Consider the following 21,261-nt stretch of genomic DNA (forward strand, 5'->3'; position numbering starts at 1 on the left):
GGAAGAGGGAAGAGATAAGGGGGAGAAAGAGGAGATGGGGGAGAGAGAAGAGATAAGGGGGAGAAAGAAAGAGGTGAGAGAGAGGAGAGAGAGAAGGGAGGGGGAGATAGAAAAGAGGGAGAGGGGAGAAAGAGGGAGAGAGAAAGAGGAGATAGAGGAGAGGGGAGAGAGAAGAGATAAGGGGGAGAAAGAGGAAGAGAGGAAGAGGAGATAGAGAAGAGGGAGAGGGGAGAGACAAGAGATAAGGGGGAGAAAGAGGGAGAGAGGAAGAGGTGATAGAGAAGAGGGAGAGGGGAGAGAGAAGAGATAAGGGGGAGAAAGAAAGAGGGGAGAGAGAAGAGATAAAAGGGAGAGGAGAGAGAGAAGGGAGGGGGAGATAGAGATAAAGGGGAGAGAGAAGATAGAAAAGAGGGAGGGGGAGAAGAGATAAGGGGGAGAAAGAGAGAGGGGAGAGAGAAGAGATAAAAGGGAGAGGGGAGAGAGAAGGGAGGGGGAGATAGAGATAAAGGGGAGAGAGAGGATAGAAAAGAGGGAGAGGGGAGAAGAGATAAGGGGGAGAAAGAGAGAGGGGAGAGAGAAGAGATAAAAGGGAGAGGAGAGAAGGGGGGAGATAGAGATAAAGGGGAGAGAGGAGATAGAGAAGAGGGAGAGGGGAGATAAAGAAGAGGGAGGGGGAGAGAGAAGAGATAAAGGGGAGAAAGAGAGAGAGAAGAGATAAAAGGGGAGGGGGAGGTAGAAGAGATAAAGGAGAGAGAGAAGAGAGGGAAGGGGGGACAGAGAAGAGAGGGGAGAGAGGAGATAGAGAAGAGAGAGAGGGGAGAGAGAAGAGATAAAAGGGGAGGGGGAGATAGAAGAGATAAAGGGAAGAGGGAAGGGGTGGGGGAGAGGAGACAGAGAAGAGAGAGGGGAGGGAGAAGAGATAAGGGGGAGAAAAAGAGAGGGGAGAAGAGATGAAAGGAAGAGGAGAGGGGGAGATAGAAGAGATCTGCTCCCTCTGCTCCCCCTTCACCTCCCCTCAACTAAACCTCCTTTCCCTTTGCTCCTCCCCCCCTCCCTTCCCCTCAGCACTGTGCTCATTTGTATATATTTTGATTACCCTATTTATTTTGTTAATGAGGTGTACATCCCCTTGATTCTATTTATCGTGATTAAGTTGTCTTGTTTTTGTTCGTCTCCCCCAATTAGACTGTAAGCCCGTCAATGGGCAGGGATGGTCTCTATCTGTTGCCGAATTGTACATTCCAAGTGCTTAGTCCTAGTAAGCGCTCAATAAATATTGAATAAATGGGAGAGAGAGAAGAGAGGGAGAGATGGAGGAGAGATAAAGGGGAGAGAGAAGAGAGGGGTAGAGAGGAGATAGAGAAGAGAGAGAGAGAAGAGATAAATGGAAGGAAGTCAGAGAGAGAAGAGATAAGGGGGAGAAAGAGGGAGGGAGAGAGGAGAGAAGAGGAGAAAGAGAAGAGAGGGAGAGAGAGAAGAAATAAAGGGGAGAGAGAAGACAGAGGAGATAGAGAGGGGAGAGGGGAGAGATAAAGGGGAGAGAGAAGAGATAGAGGGGAGAAAGAGAGAAGAGATAAAAGGGGAGAGAGGAGATAGAGAAGAGAGGGAGAAGAGAGAAGAGATAAAGAGAGGAGAGAGGAGATAGAGAAGAGAGGAAGAGAGAAGAGAGAAGAGATAAAGGGAAGAGAGAGGAGATAGAGAAGAGAAAGGGGGGAGAGAAGAGATGGAGGGGAGAGAGAGAAAAGATAAAGGGGAGAGAGAGGAGATAGAGAAGAGAAAAGAGATAAAGCAGCGTGGCTCAGTGGAAAGAGCACAGGCTGGGGAGTCAGAGGTCATGGGTTCGAAGTCCGGCTCCGCCAGTTGTCAGCTCTGTGACCTTGGGCAAGTCACTTAATTTCTCTGTGTGTAAGGGACCTCATCTGTAAAATGGGCATTAAGACTGTGAGCCCCACGTGGGACAACCTGATCACCTTGTACCCTCTCCAGCGCTTAGAATAGTGCTTTGCACCTAGTAAGTGCTTACATGCCATCATCATCATCATTATTATAATAAGGGGGAGAGGAGAGAGAGGAGAGGAGAGAGAGAAAAGAGGGGAGAGAGAAGAAAGGGAGGAGAGAGGGGAGAGGGGGGAGAGAAGAGATAAAGGGGAGAAAGAAGAGAAAAAGGGGAGAGAGGAGAGGGGACAGAGAAGAGATGCCCATTGTTGGTCAGGGATTGTCTCTATCTGTTGCCAAATTGTACATTCCAAGCGCTTAGTACAGTGCTCTGCACACAGTAAGTGCTCAATAAATGCGATTGAATGAATGAATGAAGAGGTGGAGAAGACGGGGAGAGAAAAAAGATAGACACGAGAAAGAAGAGAAAGGGGAGAGAGGAAGGGAGAGAAGAGGGGAGAGAAAATAATGATAATTATGGTATTTATTAAGCTCTTTCTATGTGCCAAAAACTTTTAAGTGCTGGGATAGATACAAGGTAATCAGGTTGTCCCACGTGGGGCTCACAGTCTTAATCCCCATTTTACAGATGAGGTAACTGAGGCACAGAGGAGTTAAGTGGATTGCCCAAGGTCACACAGCAGACAAGTGGCAGAGCCCAGAGTCAGTAGATCATGGGTTCTAATCCTGCCTCCACCACTTGTCTGCTGGGCAAGTCATTTCACTTCTCTATGCCTCAGTTCCCTCTCCTGTAAAATGAGGATTAAGACTATAAACCCCAAGTGCTTAGTATAGTGTTCTGCACACAGTAAATTCGATTGAATGAATATGGGCAAGGATTGTGTCTAACCTGATTAGCTTGTATCTGCCCCAGCCAGCACTTAGATAATAATGTTCGTATTTGTTAAGCGCTTACTATGTGCAGACCACTGTTCTAAGCGCTGGGGTAAACACAGGGGAATCAGGTTGTCCCACGTGGGGCTCACAGTCTTAATCCCCATTTTACAGATGAGGGAACTGAGGCACAGAGAAGTTAAGTGACTTGCCCACAGTCACACAGCTGACAAGTGGCAGAGCTGGGATTCGAACTCATGAGCCCTGACTCCAAAGCCCATGCTCTTTCCACTGCGCCACGCTGCAGTGCTTGCTCATAGTAAGCACTGAACAAATGCCATAATAATCATCATGGACCTAGGAGTCAGAGGGCCAGGGTTCTAATCCCTGATCTGCCACTTGTCTGCTGTGTGACCTTGGGCAAGTCATCTAACTTCTCTGTGCCTCAGTTCCCTCCTCTGTAAAATGGGGATTCAATACCAGTTCTCCCTCCTACTTGAGCCCCATGTGGGACTACAAGCCCCAAGTGGGAGAGGGACTGTGTCCAACCTAATTATCTTGTATCTCCCCAGTGCTCAGTACAGTGCTTGGCACATAGTAAGTGCTTAGCATATGCCATAATTATTATATGTAATTAATGCATACATAATTTTAATTCTGGTGAAAAGCAGTTTCAAATACAAAATATAAATAGCAAATTAAATATTACTCTTCCTTGGTGAGCACAGGCAATGCAGGCTGGACATATGGATGATTGAAAATGGTACCAAATAAACTGTTCTAAGACTACAACATGGGCTGGTCAAATTGCAGCTCATGAGCTGTGTGCTTTACTCATATACAGTCTGCTATAACATACAGAAAGTGGGTAGGCTCAGACCTCTTCCATTGTTCTCCATCTGAACCTCTTCAGAGTACAGAATAGACGACTTTCTACATCCTGCACTGCTTTCTCTAGATTAAAAATGACCAGATTTGAGAGGGAATTGGGCCAAACAGAGGGGAAAGGACCAGGGCTGAAAAAGTGGTGGAAGGGGGAAAATGTGGAGAAAGGAAGATGCAAAGATGGAGAGAAAAAAAAAGGTGAAGGGTAATGAAAGGAGAGAGCAATGGGGAACTGGGGGGCGGGAGAGGTGCTAGTGGGGAAGACACATGATAAGAAACATAGAAGAGAATGGTAGCCCAAGGTAAGGGGCAACACAAACGCAAATTATGAACTCACCACTGCCACTTAGATTTGCTCAGCAAGGCTCGCCCCTGTTGCCACCACACAGAACTTGTAGGTGGGGCTCCCAGATTTGGCTTCAGAGATGAGAGGGGTAGAGTGGAACCCTTCATCAGACCTTGAGCAGCAACATCAGCAGCAGGACTCATCCACAAGGGCCTGAAAGGAATTACATGGCCCTCGCCCAAGACACAGCCTAGAGCCCAACTAACAGAATCTCAAGAGCCACTGGCTTTCCCAGTGCAGGACCTGGCCAGCATAGGCCTGGTAGTGTCATTCAGTGGCAACTGCTAAGGCCTCCTGGATGCACAACAAGTGGCCTTTCTGGACCAGATGATGTGATGCAACTGCCAAGCCTGCTCCAAATCACTCAAGGACTCATGCCCCTTCCTATCTCATCTCACTACTCCATGTGTTTGTTATATTGTACTCTCCCAAGTACTTAGTACAGTGCTCTGCACACAGTAAGCGCTCAATAAATATGTGACTGACAAATTCATTCATTCAATTGTATTTATTAAGCACTATACTAAGTGCTTGGGAGAGTACACTATAACAACAGATACATTCTCCTCCACCAGGAGCTCACAAGTCACCTGAGGGGTTTTGCCCCTGCCACCCATACCAGAAGTGGACATCTCCATTTAGGAGCCTCTCTTTATAATGTACTTAAAGGCATTTAATTGGCACACTCTCTTTCTCTTCCCTCTACTTACCCTCACTCCCTCCCATGACAACCCTGGCTGCACACTTCACTCCCATAATCCTAAACTAGTCACTGTGCCTTTCAACTCTTTCATCACTAACTCCTTGCTTCCACCCTCCCTCCTGCCTGGAATTTCTTCTTCCTTCACATCCTCCAGACCACTCTTCTCTTCATCCTCAAAGCCCTACTAAAATTATAACTCCAGGAAGCCTTCCCTAATATCTCCGCTCCCCACCATACTTTCCCCTCCCTTCTGCACATCTGCAAGTAAGTCCTTATCCCTTACGAGGGACTCATTCTGAAGAACCCTGCCGACAGTCTTAAGTAGGTATCCTTAAATTCATTTGCTCCCTTCTACTTGTAATTTATTTTAGTGTCCGTCTCCCCTGCTAGACTGTAAGCTACTTCAGGGTATGAATCGTATCTACTAACCCTAGTGTATTCTCCCAAGTGATTAGTGCTTTGCACAGAATATGAGTTCAAGAAATACTGACTAAAAACAAAAGTCCTTTCAGTTCAGGGACAGAGGAAAAGATCAAATCCCAAGAAGCAAAGACCCTAGACATTTAGGTATAAAGTGACTGTAAATATAAAGATTATAAATATTCTACCTCATGGGGCGTGGTCTAGTGGTGTCCTTCAGATAGAGCTGATAATGAAAATTATATTCCTTGATGCCATATGATAATAATGATTGTGGTATTTCTTAAGTGCTTCTTATGTGCCAGGCACTGTACTAACCGCTGAGGTGGATACAAGCAAATTGGGTTGGACGCAGTCCCCGTGTCCAATCTTAATCCCCATTTTACAGATGAGCTAATTGAGGCACAGCAAAGTAAAGTGACTTACCTAGGGTCACACAGCAGACAGTGGGGGAGTCTGGGTTAAAACCCAGGTCCTTCTGACTCTCAGGCATGTTTTATCCTCTAAGTCATCTTGATGCATCTCGATGGTTACCTGCCCTCTAGACAGAAAGCTCCTTGTAGGCAGGGAAAGTGTCTACCAATTCTGTTATACTCTACTCTCCAAAGAGCTTAATACAGGGATCTGCATACAAAAAGCATTCACTAAACACCACTGATGCCACATCTTCCTGCAGACACATGATCCAAAAGGGAACACAAGAGGCCAACTGTTATTATTTACTTTTCCTTAAAACTCCTTGAACACCAAAAGCAAAACCAACAGTTAAGACCCAAAGGAAGTAGAAAAAAAATGTTCTCGCACTTGAAAATGTTTGAGTCATTTTGTAAGGTACCATGACAGTCCATGTAAATCATTCAAAAGGACCACATACACGGTTTGGGGATGTCTTCTCTTTAATATATAATTTTATTTCTGGTTATAGAAACAAATGCTAAGAGGAGAAGCAAAACTTCCCCAACCACATACATCAATTTAAGATAATAGATAACAGAACAGTTAAAATGAATGAAAAAAAATAGTAGAAATTTTAAAACTTTGTTATAGCTTTGAAACATTAATGTCTGATACAATTAGAAATCACATTCAGATCTCAAATTACTTTTAAAAAAAGTATGGCTCCTTATAAAAAAAATACTGTATCCCATTTGAAATGAAAACACAGGTCCAACCTTAGATGCTGGTTTTTCCATTCTTGTGGCTGAAGGTTGTTTTTCTTTCCTCACCATCAGACTGGCTGGTTTTATCCCTTTCCTTGGTTTCCCTCTCAGTTTGTGATCACAGACCAAAAGTTTTTGTTACTGATGGTGAAACATTATAATATGATTTGAAATTCACATCCAACGTCCTAGACCTACGTTCCCACTTTAGAGAGATACCACCTGCTTTTTCAAGCACTGATTACTAAACAAGTTGTGAAAAATACTTTAGACAGCCACTGTAAAAAAAAAAAACCCACACACACATACATTCACACATCCACACATACATCCACACAAAAATATCTCTAGAGGAAAATTCTTGTTTGGATAAGAAAAAACCAAACTACAATGCTGGCTTCATCCTACCTCTTCCCTTAAGTTAAGTGCCGAACATCTAGGCAGAAAAAGGAGAAGGTGCGTTCTCTGTGTATGCGCAACTGTTTGAGGTTTTTATACAGCTGAAGTCTGGCAATCCTAAGGAGCTATTTTGAGGTTAAATCTTTATCTCTTCTATTTCTTCTCCTCCCTGAAGCAGGAATCAACACATACAGAATAAAATAAAATACTTTTAACTTAAAAATGGATAACTGTCTAGCTACTGGAGGCAAGTAGAGCTTATTCTCTTTTTAAGAGTGTCTCCTGTCTATTTTAAGCTTAATGAAATGGCCCATCTTTAAAATTCTGAATATTAACCCTTTAGGTACCACACGGACATTACATAAAACTACGTATGCTCTCCAAAGCCCAGCCTCATTACCTTGGTTAGTGATCTGAGAATGCCTTTGTTCTGAGAAAATGGGTACTTGGAAATCACACCCAATAAATCCTTAGTGCAAAAGAGTTCTTAACACTGCTCCATTTCCCCTTTAAAAAAGACATGCTATATGTTTTCTCATAATTTAAGAGAGACAAAGAGGCAGACTTGTGCTGCTTCACTGAAGAGAATGTTACAGCTGCCCTTCTTTGGTTTTTAACCCTCTTGAAAATGGCCACTCCACTGAACTTAAGGAACACCAAGATGCCACTGGTCTATTTATTAATGCTGCAGTAGGGGATATACTTTGATTCATCCCTGTGATGCAGTCTGTTTACAAAGTCCTGATGTGATTAATTACACAATGCTCATGAGGAAGTTCTACTATCTTGGAACCCAGCAATGCCTTCTCTAGACATCACTGTTAGAACCTCTCTACCACAGAGTGAGAAAGCAAATGTCAAAATTGACTTTTCTCCCCTGGAAGAGTGCTGCTTACAGTTTAGTAACTGCTCCCATTTACCTGCTTTGCAAAGCACCAGACAGTAAAAAAGATACTTTTCTTTTTCCTGGACAGTGATAAAGAGAAATATAAAAATTCCCAAGACTCACTAATGCTAGGAAGAGATTTTCATCTGGACTCAAGAAGAAGGTCAATTAAAATGTTTGGGAGGTCCTGCTCAAGACAGCAAACTTTTCCGGTCCCCCTGTATCCAATGTAATCTCTTAAAAAGTCACAAATTTAAATATTCACTTCTGCCAATCACACAGTTCTAATGAGGATGCTTCCCCCAGGGTAAAGCAGAAAGCCATCCACTACCGGAAGCTTCAAAGATCAGAAAGTGGTCCCTGTCTCCTCATGCAGGAGAGAGGGGTAATGGCACCAACCCTAGTAGCAACTCTGTGATTTGTAGAAACAGCAGCAGCATAATTTGCGTGGAGTATTCCCTTCCTGGTTATAGTTGAGTCAGCCTCAGTGGGACTGCAAGCTGCGGTGTGACGAGTGAGAAACCCAAAACCCCAAGGGGGGGTCAAGCAGCAATAACCTCCCCAACTATAACTCCCTCATGTATTTATCATCCAATTCTTTTCAACTGGTTCATTCTGATACTTCTTCTTTGAGTGGACTCCAGCCCCCTTTTCCACTGTAAGAAGATCCCTAGGTAAAGCTACTTCAAACAAACAGAACTGATCACTGACAGAATGACCTCTGTGTAGCTGGAATGGCTCCTCAGGGGTGCCTATGGTCTAAGGGGACCACGCTTCGAGGTAGCCGACTATGGGGATGTGGAGGAAAGGAAGGAGGGAGGGCAAAAGTTGGATCAGGAAGAACGTCAGATGCAGCTCAGAAAACGTTCCAACTGAATTTGAGCTATCATGGCTGCCGATATAACACAAGTGTTTCACAGAAAAGTTGTTCAATTTTCCACAACCTGGTACTTTGCCCTGAACTCTGCATGGAACTTCCCTCCACTGCCCATTATCTCCCAAGGATGAATTTGTAAGATCTCCAAGGACCCGGTATTCCGCAAACCCTGCAGGATTCCAGAGAGATTTTCTGTCTACAACTTACTGTTGTAGGAAGTGCTGCGGGATGCAGAACTAAGTGGTCACGGCCTGTGTATTTAGAACTTCAATCTGGCCTGTGAGAGATGTGAAAAGCAAGATCAAAACAAGTCACACCATAAAGTAGGAATGATGATTATTAGGGCTGAGACTAGTAAAATTGAAATCCATCCCACTTCTTAGCTAAATTCCCTGTTACAGTCTCCAAGAGTTAGTGCTTTCCTTTCTGCATTAACACTCTGTGAAAATTACCATTCCACTCAGCAAAAAGGAACAGTTATGTGGCTATATGGCTCAATTTTATAATTACATTTATAATATAAACTTTGTTTACATTGGTCTCTGAAGGGGAGCTGCTTTTCTCAGTAACTCGAATAAATCACTGCTTCTCTAGAGGCTGGGGGAACAGCACAGAGCTTTGGAAGATCTGACTGGATATGCTGCAGGGGTTTTAAACTAGGGGTGCAAGTACCTTGGATTCAAAGAACCTTAGTGGGTGTGGCCACTCTGATAGCACAATAGAGACAGGCTTGAGAAGAGAAATTACCTCTGTGCTACCAGCAAAAATACAAACTCTGAGGAGCCAGGGGCAGCAAAAGGAAGTGGTTTTTTTTTCCTCTGCTAACTCTAGCTGCTGCCTGGTTATCTGCACTTTGGCACCCAAGAGAATGTGTATGGGGCAGTGTAGGGGATAATAAGGGGTGCAGCGGTGAAACCTTGAGACTGCAAGGGTGTAAATTCCTACAACACAGGAGGTCTTTAACATTATAGCCAGTCTTACATTTGGAAGTTACAGGGAAAAAGCCTTACCATAATCTCTCTCCACTTGCCCTCACTAAATGAACTTGTCCTTGGAATTTTTTTTTAAAAAAGAAAATGCCTCCCGAGTACTTGATTCTTTTACTATGCTTCAAAAACATTCAATAATTGCCATACTACAACCTATACCCAATGAAATTAGTTTGTTTTCTATTTGTCCAGAAGAAACTATGTGAACACATGCCAAATTTTCCATTCATTTAAAATAGAAACTTTGCTACCAAGGTCGAACTTTGATCCAAGGTCAAGAGGTAAAGACAAGGTGAACGTTGCATGCCATGTAGCATGGAGAGAGAACAGTTGCTCTAATTAAGTCAACTAAGTACTCTTTAGGAAAGACATTTAGCAGCATTCAAATAGAGAGACTCCTCAGCTCCTCACAGCCCTCCTGGGCCCCTACACATTCTCCCATCACCCACGAACAAACTTACATTTTAACCAGGAGGAAGCATGCAAAATCACTTCAGAACCGTAGGTTGGGAGATAACTGGTGCTGACGAAAAGTGGTATCTCCCTGCATGTGACCACATACCCCAACTGGCAATCCCCTCCAGGAAGCACTTAACCACTCCACACTAGATGTAGCAGCTTTAAATGTTTACCCAGAAATAAAATGCAAAAGGACAGCAGTTGAAACAAACAGAAACAAGCTTTAGGGTGAACAGAACCAAGTCCTGAGCAACTGTTAAGTATTTTTAAACCTTAACCCAGAGAGAAGGTCAGGCAAGAACTTTTTGAACCAAAAGAAACAATCTTAAATACATGAAAACAATAAGGAAGTGATGGATGGTAAAAATAGAAACTGTTTCAGTTTAAATCAAGACATTTTGTTGCAGGTTCATTCAATTCTCAACTCAGAAAAGAGTTAGAAATAAATACCAATTAATCTTTGAATCCACCTAAATCTCAAATCCATCTATAGCAGCAAATTTAAGAAAGCCATAAGGCTTTATTAAAACAAAACAAAACAACATTAGTTCCTAGGCAAAAATTAAGGACAGAAAGCTCACAATGAAGTTTCAGGGAAATAAACTATAACTGTAAACAGAGAATGAGGGGTTAAATATGTCTCAAGGTCTCTAATTCCCAACTTTACTTGCAGTACTCTGAGGTCCAAGTCAAGATCGTGCTAATATTACCTAGCATTTCCAGAGCTCTTCATATTTGCAAAATTATTACAAATCCTATTTAGTAGTTACTCTACAACCACAGTGCTCTTTTCAGCTGAGATAGAGGAGGCAGCCATATGCACAGTGGATATTTTAAGGTCCTTTAAATAAAATACTTCCAGAGAGTAGGATTTTTCTAAAAGCAACTATTCCCACAAAGAGTGCTTTATAACAAAGATAGAACAGCAAAGACAAAAGAGGAAAGGTAGTTCCTCATATTAGATATTTTAAGTCTCATTTACCGGCAAACCTAAGCTTTTTTTAAAAAAGAGAAATACTATAAACTTATATTTAGTTTTCACTTTAGTAAACCAGATCTTCCTTCCAAACTCTATATATTTACCTTTATAAAAGAAGACTCCTTCAGCTTTAATTCTGAGTGTATATGAAAGCCCACAAGATAGAAAATCTGTTCTGCATGTTTCAATACTATAGTTAAAATAAAATTGCAAATCACTCAATACTGCCACCCCACCACTCCCAGAAATGAAGACAAGCCCTTCTCCCTCTTGCACACTCTGTATTTCCCTCTGTGTGATGCTGAACCAAGTGTTATGATTAGGCACAATTTATAGCAGGCTCTGTGTAGATTTAAGACAAAATGTAAAGTGTTACTTTTAAGGGTGAATTTTTCTGCAAGGTAGGATTTTTTCTGAGAGGAATTATTCCACATCATCAGGTGAAGGCTTTTCATGGGGTCATCAAGTCTATCTCTGCCTGACCCAGAGGGAGGTTCCTATACCTTAATGTGGAGCATAAGGAGCACTGAGAACTCTAAACCCCTCCTATATAAAAACGGGGATAATATCAAAGACCAGTGATTGTAGTGTAAAGTATCACTACCCCTTATTCTCCGTGAGTAACCAAATTTCCAAATATTAAAGCATACACTTTAACTTTGGAGGCAGGAGGGAAAATAAAGAGTGAATGCACAATCAGTGATTATTTCCTTTACTCTAAGAATTCATTTACCATATTTTCTTGAAAATGAGAGAAGTGGCAGCACATGAGGAATTTGTGAAAGCAGAACAAGCCACTGCTATTGCTGACCCAAGTTATCGACACCAACTTTCTGATGTTCTTCAAATGCCTTTAAAAACTACACTGATGCCTTTCCTAGTTTTACTTCCTTATCCTTTTCTCCTTTCCAACACTTATTCCAGGCAGAGATCAAGGAAAAAATCTTTTCCCTTCCTTAATGGAGATAGAGCATATTCAGCACCCGGGGCAAAGGACACCCTGAGTTTTGATTCATCTTTGGGTAGACTCTGATCTTGCTCCTAAATAGCAGACAAAATAGGAAGCACAGAGGGAAGTGATGCATCGGTAAATTAGGCACATAGATTCTAGAGAGGGAAAAAGTGAAGAATTCTTCAGCCAAATTAATTATTTTACTTTTATAGACCATATGAAAATCTGCAGCTTATTTTGCCATAAAAGGCTTAATGAGGACTTTTTTTTTCAGGAGGAGGGTCTCAGAAGAAATGAGTAATGCATTTGAGTTCAAGAAGTCAAAACAAATTTTATTATACTTCTGCCCAAAGGGAAAGAAGTTGAGATTCGGAAAAATAAAATAATGAAGAATTTTAGTGGGGGAACAAAAACTAAGGGAAAAATAGCCAATTCCTGATGTAGATATAAAGTCTTGGACAGCAACATCTTTTTTGTAAAGCGCTTAGGATTGTTGATGCTCAATAAATGCCGATCAACATTAATCAAATTATCTGCTTAATCCTAAAGCTCATGCTGTTTGATGCCAAAGTGGCAACAGATTCCATTTAAAGATGCTGCATTTCTGGGTGAAAGCCAGAGGAATTAACAGTACTCTCACTGTCACGTGTGCAAGGAAATACGTTGCCAAAAAGTTCAAGGAAACTACTAATGACGTGATGATGGTTCTCATAGCTTGTTGACGCGCTGAATTTCAGTGAGTTATCTCTTCATTATTATCAAAAAATCCCATTAAATACTCTCAATTACAAGGCATCAGGGGTTAGATGAGCGCTATAGACTTAAAAATTGACGGCCTGCCTGTAGATCCTGGGGATCCATCACTGGTCACTTCTGTTCAGACCAGTCCCACTCTGGAGAACTAGAAATTGCTTTGTCCCTGCGAGATGCTATTCGGCTCAGTTAACTTTACTTTGAGAATTTGATGGATCTAACTTTGGATAGCTCTGTATATTTGTCTCCAATAGATCTCTTTCTTCATTCACTCAAGAGAGGCTGAAGGAAGTTCCCAGAAAAAGCTCCTCAATCCCTAGAAATTCAGGAGGAAGAGAAGGTGGGAAGAGAATAGAAACAAAAGGAAGAAGAGGAGGAGGAGGAGGAGAAGAAAGGGGGGGACGAGGAGAGAAGAGGACCATTGTGTGTTCAGAAAAAGCAGAACATGATCTGGAAAGAGGGCAGACGCATTCTCCAGTTCCCTTGTGTTAACCTACCTGGGTCCTCCCCAAACCCTGGCAGTCAGGGACCTCCAAAAGTGATTCACTTCATCTCCTCAATCAAGGTATTTATTGAGTGATTACCGTGTGCAGAGCACTGTACTAAGCCCCTGGGAGAGTACAATAGAGTAGTCTTGACTCCAATGCCAACAGATCACTGAACTGCCTACAACCCTCCCAATTTAATCTTTCAGAGATTGATGCCGCAAACACCAGATTAGAAGAATTCACCAATTAGGAGGCAAAATTTTCATTCTCCCAATCTGCCCCATTCACATTGCTAGGAAGGCTTTTTTTAAAACAAGATATTAGAACATTAACAACAAATGAGAACTAGAAAAATATTAGTGCTAATAGAAGTGCTATACTGGGCAGATACCAATAAAAACATCTGAAATAGACAGGAATATTGCAGTCTGCGACAGACAGAGAAATGCAAAAACATTTTTGAAAAGATAGCTACTGTACACTCAATTAATCTGTAACACATTTCAGTTTGGATAGAACACTGTTAGGGGAATTAGGGGAATGTTCTACCTCTATCAGTATAGTCTGATCCATGGTGTGAAAAAAAAAATTAATGGGCCAGACCTAGATCAAGGCATGTATCCTGTATTGTGAGTTTTCCTTAGCCCAAGGTTCATAAAGAAGGCAATTCTTGGGTTTTAGAAGAACTCAGTGTGTACTTTCCTAATTATTCAAAAGTGGTGTACTCTCCTAAAACGACACCTAATCTAGTAACGGGAATTCAAGATTTTGGTGATTATGTTAAACCCAATTTACCAATTGGGTCAGGATCGAAACACATGGCATTTATGCATGGAAGAGAAAGAGCATCTGGGAGCCCCCAAAATTTGTTACTGAGCTACTTGTAGACCCCTTAACCTGGACCCCCTTGAATGGTTAAAGGTTAATTCTATCAATGCAAAATAAAGCCTACCTGACACCCACACACAAATATACATGTGCACGCACACAACACACATTCACCACACACACCATTAAAAATGTAAATTATATAAAAAGTTAAGAAAATGTAAGCACGGAATGGAGCATAATTTTATCGCCATTAGCTGCAGATAATCTCAAAAAAGCACTGCTAGTTGTTTCCATCCTATTCTCACGTTTCTGAAGTTTCATGGTTTTTGCTTTGCATGGACTTCAATGAATACTTTCTTTAATGAGCATCATTATTTATTTAGAATATTTTCTTTTGCTGACTTTTCCTTTCCCAGGCAGAAGAGGCATAATTTGCCTCACATGTTGCCAAAAGGGTCAGAAACATTTTAGCTCAGAAAGCTTGACTAGTCAACCCAATTACTGGGTATTTAATCCCCATTTTACAAACGAGGAAACAGACACAGAAAAGTGAAATGACTTGCCCCCGAGTCCTCTGATTCCCATGTCTGTGCTCTATCCGCTAGACCACACTGCTTCTCTCTGTAGGATGCTGGCCTCTACTTAAAAATTATCCAAAAAATGCTGTTAATGGGTTTTGGGGTTTTTTGTTTGTTTTTAAAATGGGAACTTCTTGGTTAGTTTCTAATCTATGAAATATTTTCCTGCTTCTACATCATCTCATAAGCTTTAAAGGAACTTTTAGGTATCACTGGGGTATTTCCATTAGTAATTACTGAGAGGGTAACCAGCTAAAGCAACGTGGACAAGTTGTAGTTTGGGAGGCTCAAGCTGCATCCCATCCAGTAAACAGACTGTTTTAGGGAGAGACACTTCTCCAGATACTTTCAGAATTCTGCACAGAACTGCGCTTTTCCCTCATGTTGGTCCAAAGTCAGCAGAGCAAAAACCTGAAAGGCCAGCAAAAGGAAAATCAATTCTCTTTTAAAAGATGTGAGTTCCCACCCCTCCTGTTACATTCCGCTCGAGAGAGTGGGCAAACTCAGACTTTAATAAGCCATCACACTTCTACTACATATTTATTATCAGGCTTCACATCTAAAAGGTTTAGAGAGACATCAAGAGTTTGTCAGCTGTTTTAGATTAGCTACTGGACTGTCCTACCCCTACAGCTGAGGCAGGAATTAAATAGCTCATGATCTACTTCCTCAAACCTGAAAGCTGCCTTGTGTGCAAATTCAGGGGACCCTACTTGGAAATATACAGCCACTACAATGGAGCAGGCTACTCTTTTCTGCTCCTTCAGAGATCACTAACACATTGACCGTACAACAAAATGAAGGTGATGCAGCCAGATAGTGATAAACCCTGAGGAGGCCCACACATCACCCATCAACTTCATGGAATAATAACAGGATTTGTTGAGCGCTTACTTTGTGTGGAGCACTGTTCTAAGTGCTGGAAAGGGAAGCTAGTCTCCAATCTCCTTAATCTATTCCCGAGGCCATTGGTGTTTTAGAAGGTGGAGACATTTTCAGGTTATTCTGGTAAAATGTAGAAGAAATTTGAATGGAAATGATTTAAATCAAAAGATAAAAGAAATTTTGTGACCCATTTCTGATGAGGACAGGAGGAGAATAAAGAGGTTTTTATTACTGTTCAGTTCCAGTGCAATGAGAGACACTCATTTTCTCTTGCAAGTTCATATGAGTCATTCAGATTCTGTCTAGAACACCAGGGCTCAGCAATGATCAACGAGAATTGCTCCAAAACTTCAGAGCCTGGATGCCAGGTGTCTGCTTTAGTACACTGGCTTTTAATTCACTTCCAACCTGGCAGACTGTGCTCTAATGCAAGAAGTCAGTAATTTTCCATGAAGTTAATAAGTCAAGCAATGGATTCACTCTACTGCAAGTGTCATGCAAAAGAGTCAAAAATCCTCATTGCGTAAACAACTATAATTGGCAAGCCCCAAAGACATACAACTCCTTCTGTATCTGTCAGAGTTCTTATTAGGACCAGATTCTTTGGTGGTGCATCAACTCTGAAAAAAAGCAAGAGATATTTTGGAGACCAAAAACTGAATCAAATGAAAATTAATGCTAATATTTTTATCACTTTCCAGTGAAAAACACTAGAGAAACTATAATTTGAAGATCAGCTTGGTCAGATCCTATCATTTCTCCTCCCTCTCTCAACCGGCCCTTATAAGTAACAATTCATGCTAATTATCATTACTTTCCTTTAATAAGCCATTTTTTTTTTTTAATGGGGAGGGAGGGAGAAAGGAAATTGGTACCATGTTACTTTAATGCTTTCACTACAATCACCAACGTAAGTACTCCACGGATGGGCATGGCTGTTTTTTCAAAAAACGTCACTGAGTCTGAAATTCTAAGAGGCAGTGTTAAGGCATTGGAAGATAAGGAGCCTTTTTTTTCTTTTTGCAGACCAAATCTGTTTGCGTACATTCCTTAACATACTGAACCACATCCCCATACTCTCTCGTCCCTTTGAAGAAAAGGATGAGGGAGAAGGGAGGTGCTGAAATAAGAACAAGTGCCAGCAGTCATACAATCAGTTGTCTGAATCTGTTTGTAAGTACACATGTGTGTGTTCTGTGTGTGTGTGTGTGTATGGGGGAGGGGGTGTAACTGAAGTTGGAGGTGGAAGGGAGGAAACAGCTGGGCGGGGAAGGGAGGGTAAGGACATAAAGAGCAAGTTGGGTTCCAGATACAGGTAGATGGAGGTTTGTTTTGTTTTTTTTTTCCCAATCTGTTTGGCACCTCATGTTGTGGAGCTGTCCTTTATACATAGCTTTTAAGAAGAGCTGCTATTTATTTCAAGTGGTTACACTTCTGCTCAACATTCCTTTTTGAAGCTCTTTCTGCTCCACACATACTCCAGCTCCTCTTCCGGGACTCCTCATTCACCAGATCCCTGCCCTTGCGGCGCTGTTGACGTTATCACCCCCGCAGCCTGTGCCACAACAGTTCCACTGGGTTCTTCCATCCGGGGTCTCTTGACATCCGGCTCCCCCGAGGAGGCCGCTGGGTCTTCAGGCCCCACCTCACACACCCGGGTGACCACTACGGGGGTGGATGAGCTAGCCTGGGCTGCGAGAAGCTGCAGTGGGTTTGTGAGGGCTGGAAAATGGAAGAGAAAGAAGTTAAATTCTGCACATCAAGGAATGCCAATATTTGCTTTTCTCAAAGGGGTCAAAAATTGTACACTGAATGAGATTGCGTTGTACTTTCCCAAGCGCTTAGTATAGTGCTTTGCGCACAGAGAACACTCAATAAATATGACAATGAATGAATGAATGAATGTACAAAGTATAAAATGCTTACTTGTTAAGACACATGTACTTTCTAAAGATTGCAGTATTCAATAATTCTTAAAATTGCTCACGAAGGCCACAGGCCAAAGGGAAATTTAGGGTTAGGTTGTAAATTATGAGCAGTTTTAAAAAATAAAATCTGAGCATCTGTGAAATCCCCTGATTAAATATGTTTATTAAGGAGGACACACTAAACAAAAAAAAAAATTATCGAATGGTCTCGCTAAAACTAAATAACCAAGACCATGACAATCAGCCAAGAACTCCCAACTCCTGTAAAAAATAAGTAAATGATATTGCGGGGTGTATTTAATGCAGGAAGGAGGTAATTAAAATTTCAAAGGCAGGAGGTATAAAAAAGAAATCAGCTAGGAGGGACACAGATGAAGCGGCTCTTGCAGGCGGGGTAAGTCCTAGGATACATCCTAAATTTGGTAGGAAATATTCGGCAAAAAAAGGAAAGGCCAAGGACAAACGTATGAAAAGGGTAATGAATGAGAATGGGCAAAAAGGGAAGTTACATAAGCACTGGAAATCTATCAGTGAATATTCCTTAAAGCTATTAAACTATGAGTTTCAACTGTTGGAAAGTTTTGTCAAAGGGGACGGATGCATAAAGATAAGATTGGAATGGTCAAAGATGAGGCAGTTGTACTCTGGGTAATTGAGAAACTTATTAAGAAAAAAGGATGCCCCTCTAGACTGTAAGCTAGTTGTGGGGAAGGAATGTGTCTATCAGTTCTGTTATACTATACTCTCCAAGCACTTAGTACAGTGCTCTGCACCCAATAAGCACTCAATAAATAAAATATTGATGATACAGGAAACTTGCAAAATCAGTAGGGGCAATGATATTTATTGAGCCCTTGGGAACAGTGCACTGATCTAAACAGCTGAGAAACACAACAGAAACAAAAAACTCTTTTCCTGTACCACTTTATAACAGGAGAGACCAATAGAGAAACATCAAATATGCCTATTCACATAAGTGCTGAGAATGGACATTGATAAGTACAGCAGTGTAAGAGGCTGTTAAAAGCGCGATAGGAATCAGAGAATGGATAATTGAGGTAGAATTGCTGGAACAGGTGGGATCTTAAGAAGGCTTAGTAAGAAGGTGTGGCGGGGGTGGAGGGTGAGGGAAGCTATGGCCTAGCAGATTGTAGGGGACAGGAAACTCGAAGTTTTCCCCAATAGATGTGGATATTATGACTGTATATACTAATGCACTCATATGTATGCCCGGTTTCTGTTACAACTCCTCCAAGAGGCGGGATCATTTCCTGTACTTTGTTCTTCTAAAAAGATAAACCCATTAAAAAGGGAAAAATGCCCAGGTCTTCATATCCTTACCATAAGCGCTGCCGGTGATACTGTTGGTGGGGACAGCATGCTTTCCATTTTGTGTCACTGCTCTCACTGGAAGTTGGTGCTGCCCAATGGTCACCGGGGTGGCTGGCTGAAGGATGGTGACTGTCTGTCCTGGGACTCCCTGAGCCATTTGACTGGCAACCGTTTGGATGACCCGGCTGGCCGTCGGAATTGTTGCAAACGCAATGGTAGGTTTATCTTCCAAACCTGCCAGAATTTAACGCACATCAAAATCACATGCAGCCTTATGGGGTCACTGTCTCAATTTTACCTGATGGTTAACACCGATCTACTTTGGAGGGAAGAAGGTGTGCCAAAGTTAACATACACCCAAATCAAAGGATGAGGATGTGGACGTTAAGCTTTCCGAGGGATCCAGCTCTGATTGGGTACAACATCTGGCTTGCACACCCCCATATTTCAAGGGCTGAAAAGAACAGTAAATACAGAGATAATAAATTCACAGAATTCAAGACGGTGATTGCTTTTTGGAATATTGGGAATCCCCAATTATTTTCCAACTAGATTAGACACACTGGCAAATGACCGGGATGATGATATTGTGGGAAAGTGAAAGCGACCAAGGGGTAAATGGTAGTAATAGTTGAAGATGGCCAGTATAGGGGAGTCTGGGAGGAGCACAAGGGGATCTGGAAAGAAACCTGTCAGTGGAGAGGGTCAGAGATACCTACTGCCCCTCTCTGACACTCCTGTGGAAAACCAACCAGATCCTCCTTTTGGCACTGCATGTTGATAGGCCTGAAACTCCTGAGATATGCACAGGAATTTCTGATGCTGCCTCTGCCACTTGTCTGCTGTGTGGCCCTGGGCAAGTCACTTAACTTCTCTGTGCCCCAGTTACCTCATCTGTAAAATAGGGATTAAGACTATGAGCCCTATGTGTGACAGGGACTGTGTCAAATTCCATTTGTTTGTATCCACCCCAGTGCTTAGTAAAGGGCCTGGCACATATTAAGTGCTTAATAAATACCATAATAATTTATCAATAATAATAATAATAATAACAACACTAACAACAACTGACCTTCATCCAGAATGTAAACAGATTTCTCTTGTTGGGCCCAAACAATCTAATCTGTGACCTCATCATTTGTAGCTAAATTATTATTCTGCTCTCCTCTTTCTGTCCAGTCATTATACATACAGTATAAACAGAAGGATTTTCTTGTTTAAAATTATCCCCCACAGTTCAAATTTCAGATGTAACTAAATATGCCACTGAAAATAAATGTGCTCTTATTAGACAATCTATTAGTGGGCTTTTGATGATATTTATTAAGCGCTTACTATGTGCCAGACACTGCAATGAGCACTGGGGTAGGTACAAGCTAATCATATCAGACCCCGTTGATGTCTTACATGAGACTCACAGTCTTAATCCCCATTTTACAGATAAGGTAACAGAGGTGCAAAGAGGTTGTGATTTGCTCAAGGTCACTCAGCAGACAAGAGGCAAAGCCAGGCCGGGACTAGAACCCACATCCTGATGACTCCCTGTCCCATGTGCCACCCACGAGACCACACTGCTTCTCCAGTATAATAATATTATTATTGTTATTATTAGTGTGATAACGTTTCCACCTACAGTGTTCACTGTACTTGAGATCATGGCATAGTTGTGAGAACAGATGCTTCTAAATAGGTATTGTTTAATTTTTTTTCTTAAAAAAATCTTTACTTAATTACTTAATCTGCCCGAGTGTCCAAAGCGGTAGAAAAAGTCTATTACTTTAGCACCCTGTTACATTTTTCCCATCAAAATACACTAAAAGATTTCTCGATTTCAATTTACTGTGGTCTTTATAGTCGTAGTAGTCACGGTGTAACCCAGTGCATATTTATGGAGCCCATACTGCCCCGGTTGAGTGTTAACCAAATTACCAAAGAGATAGATTACCTCTTGGTTCACTTCCCAAGTCCAATACTGCTCCGGCTTCATGGGCACCTCCTGCTGAGCCTTGATTGGTTAATATGTACCCATTAGCTGAATTGGCAGAGGTGGTCACAACCCTGACCATGGTAACAGTGGGCGCTTGCTGAACAACGTGAATTGCGTGAGCGGATGGCTGCTGAGCAGTCACTATTGAAGCTGGCATGTAGGCGACAGGTTTGGCCACTAAATTGGATGGTCGGGGAGGAACAGCCATGATCACCGGCTGAGCGCTGACGGGAGACCCTGAAGTAAAGAAGGGGAGAAGAAAAATCAGGCTCCCGGACTGACTCACAAGCAGTCCACTTCTGGGATGTTGTTTTCTTTTTTGTACGTCAGGATTCAACTCTAGTCCCACACTGTTGATGAAACAAGATAAATATCAACCCCGTAAAGAGTTGTAAGCTGATCCTTACCGGGTGCACTTTGTGAATAACGATACTCCGGAACAGAGGCTAATTTTGACCCGAAATCGTGGTCGTGTGGAATGGGTGAGCCCTCCCGCGATAAGCACTCCGGAGTCTGCAGACCACTAGAATGAGGAGACATTAGCCCGGGATGAGTAGGGGAAGCAGGTGCACTTCTGAAAAACAAAAACACAACCAGCACCCATCAGGAAAAGGTCAGAGGGCTCACAACTAAGGGGATGAAATAGACTACAAAG

General features: G+C 42.1%; 1 protein-coding gene across 1 annotated transcript in view; it reads right to left on the reverse strand.

Moving 5' to 3' along the window:
• Positions 1-6,009: 6,009 nt before the first annotated feature.
• Positions 6,010-21,261, reverse strand: part of FOXK1 (forkhead box K1) — a 107,204-nt gene continuing 91,952 nt past the window's right edge. The window contains exons 7-10 of the mRNA XM_029049501.2: positions 21,014-21,180; positions 20,565-20,843; positions 18,629-18,853; positions 6,010-17,081 (exon numbers count right to left, since the gene is read on the reverse strand). Of these exons, the coding sequence (XP_028905334.1) occupies positions 16,861-17,081; positions 18,629-18,853; positions 20,565-20,843; positions 21,014-21,180 (892 nt within the window). The 3' untranslated portion in view covers positions 6,010-16,860. The remainder of the gene's footprint in view (positions 17,082-18,628; positions 18,854-20,564; positions 20,844-21,013; positions 21,181-21,261) is intronic.

The sequence above is a fragment of the Ornithorhynchus anatinus genome, chromosome 2 (genome assembly GCF_004115215.2).
Source record: "Ornithorhynchus anatinus isolate Pmale09 chromosome 2, mOrnAna1.pri.v4, whole genome shotgun sequence".
NCBI classification, from domain to species: domain Eukaryota; kingdom Metazoa; phylum Chordata; class Mammalia; order Monotremata; family Ornithorhynchidae; genus Ornithorhynchus; species Ornithorhynchus anatinus.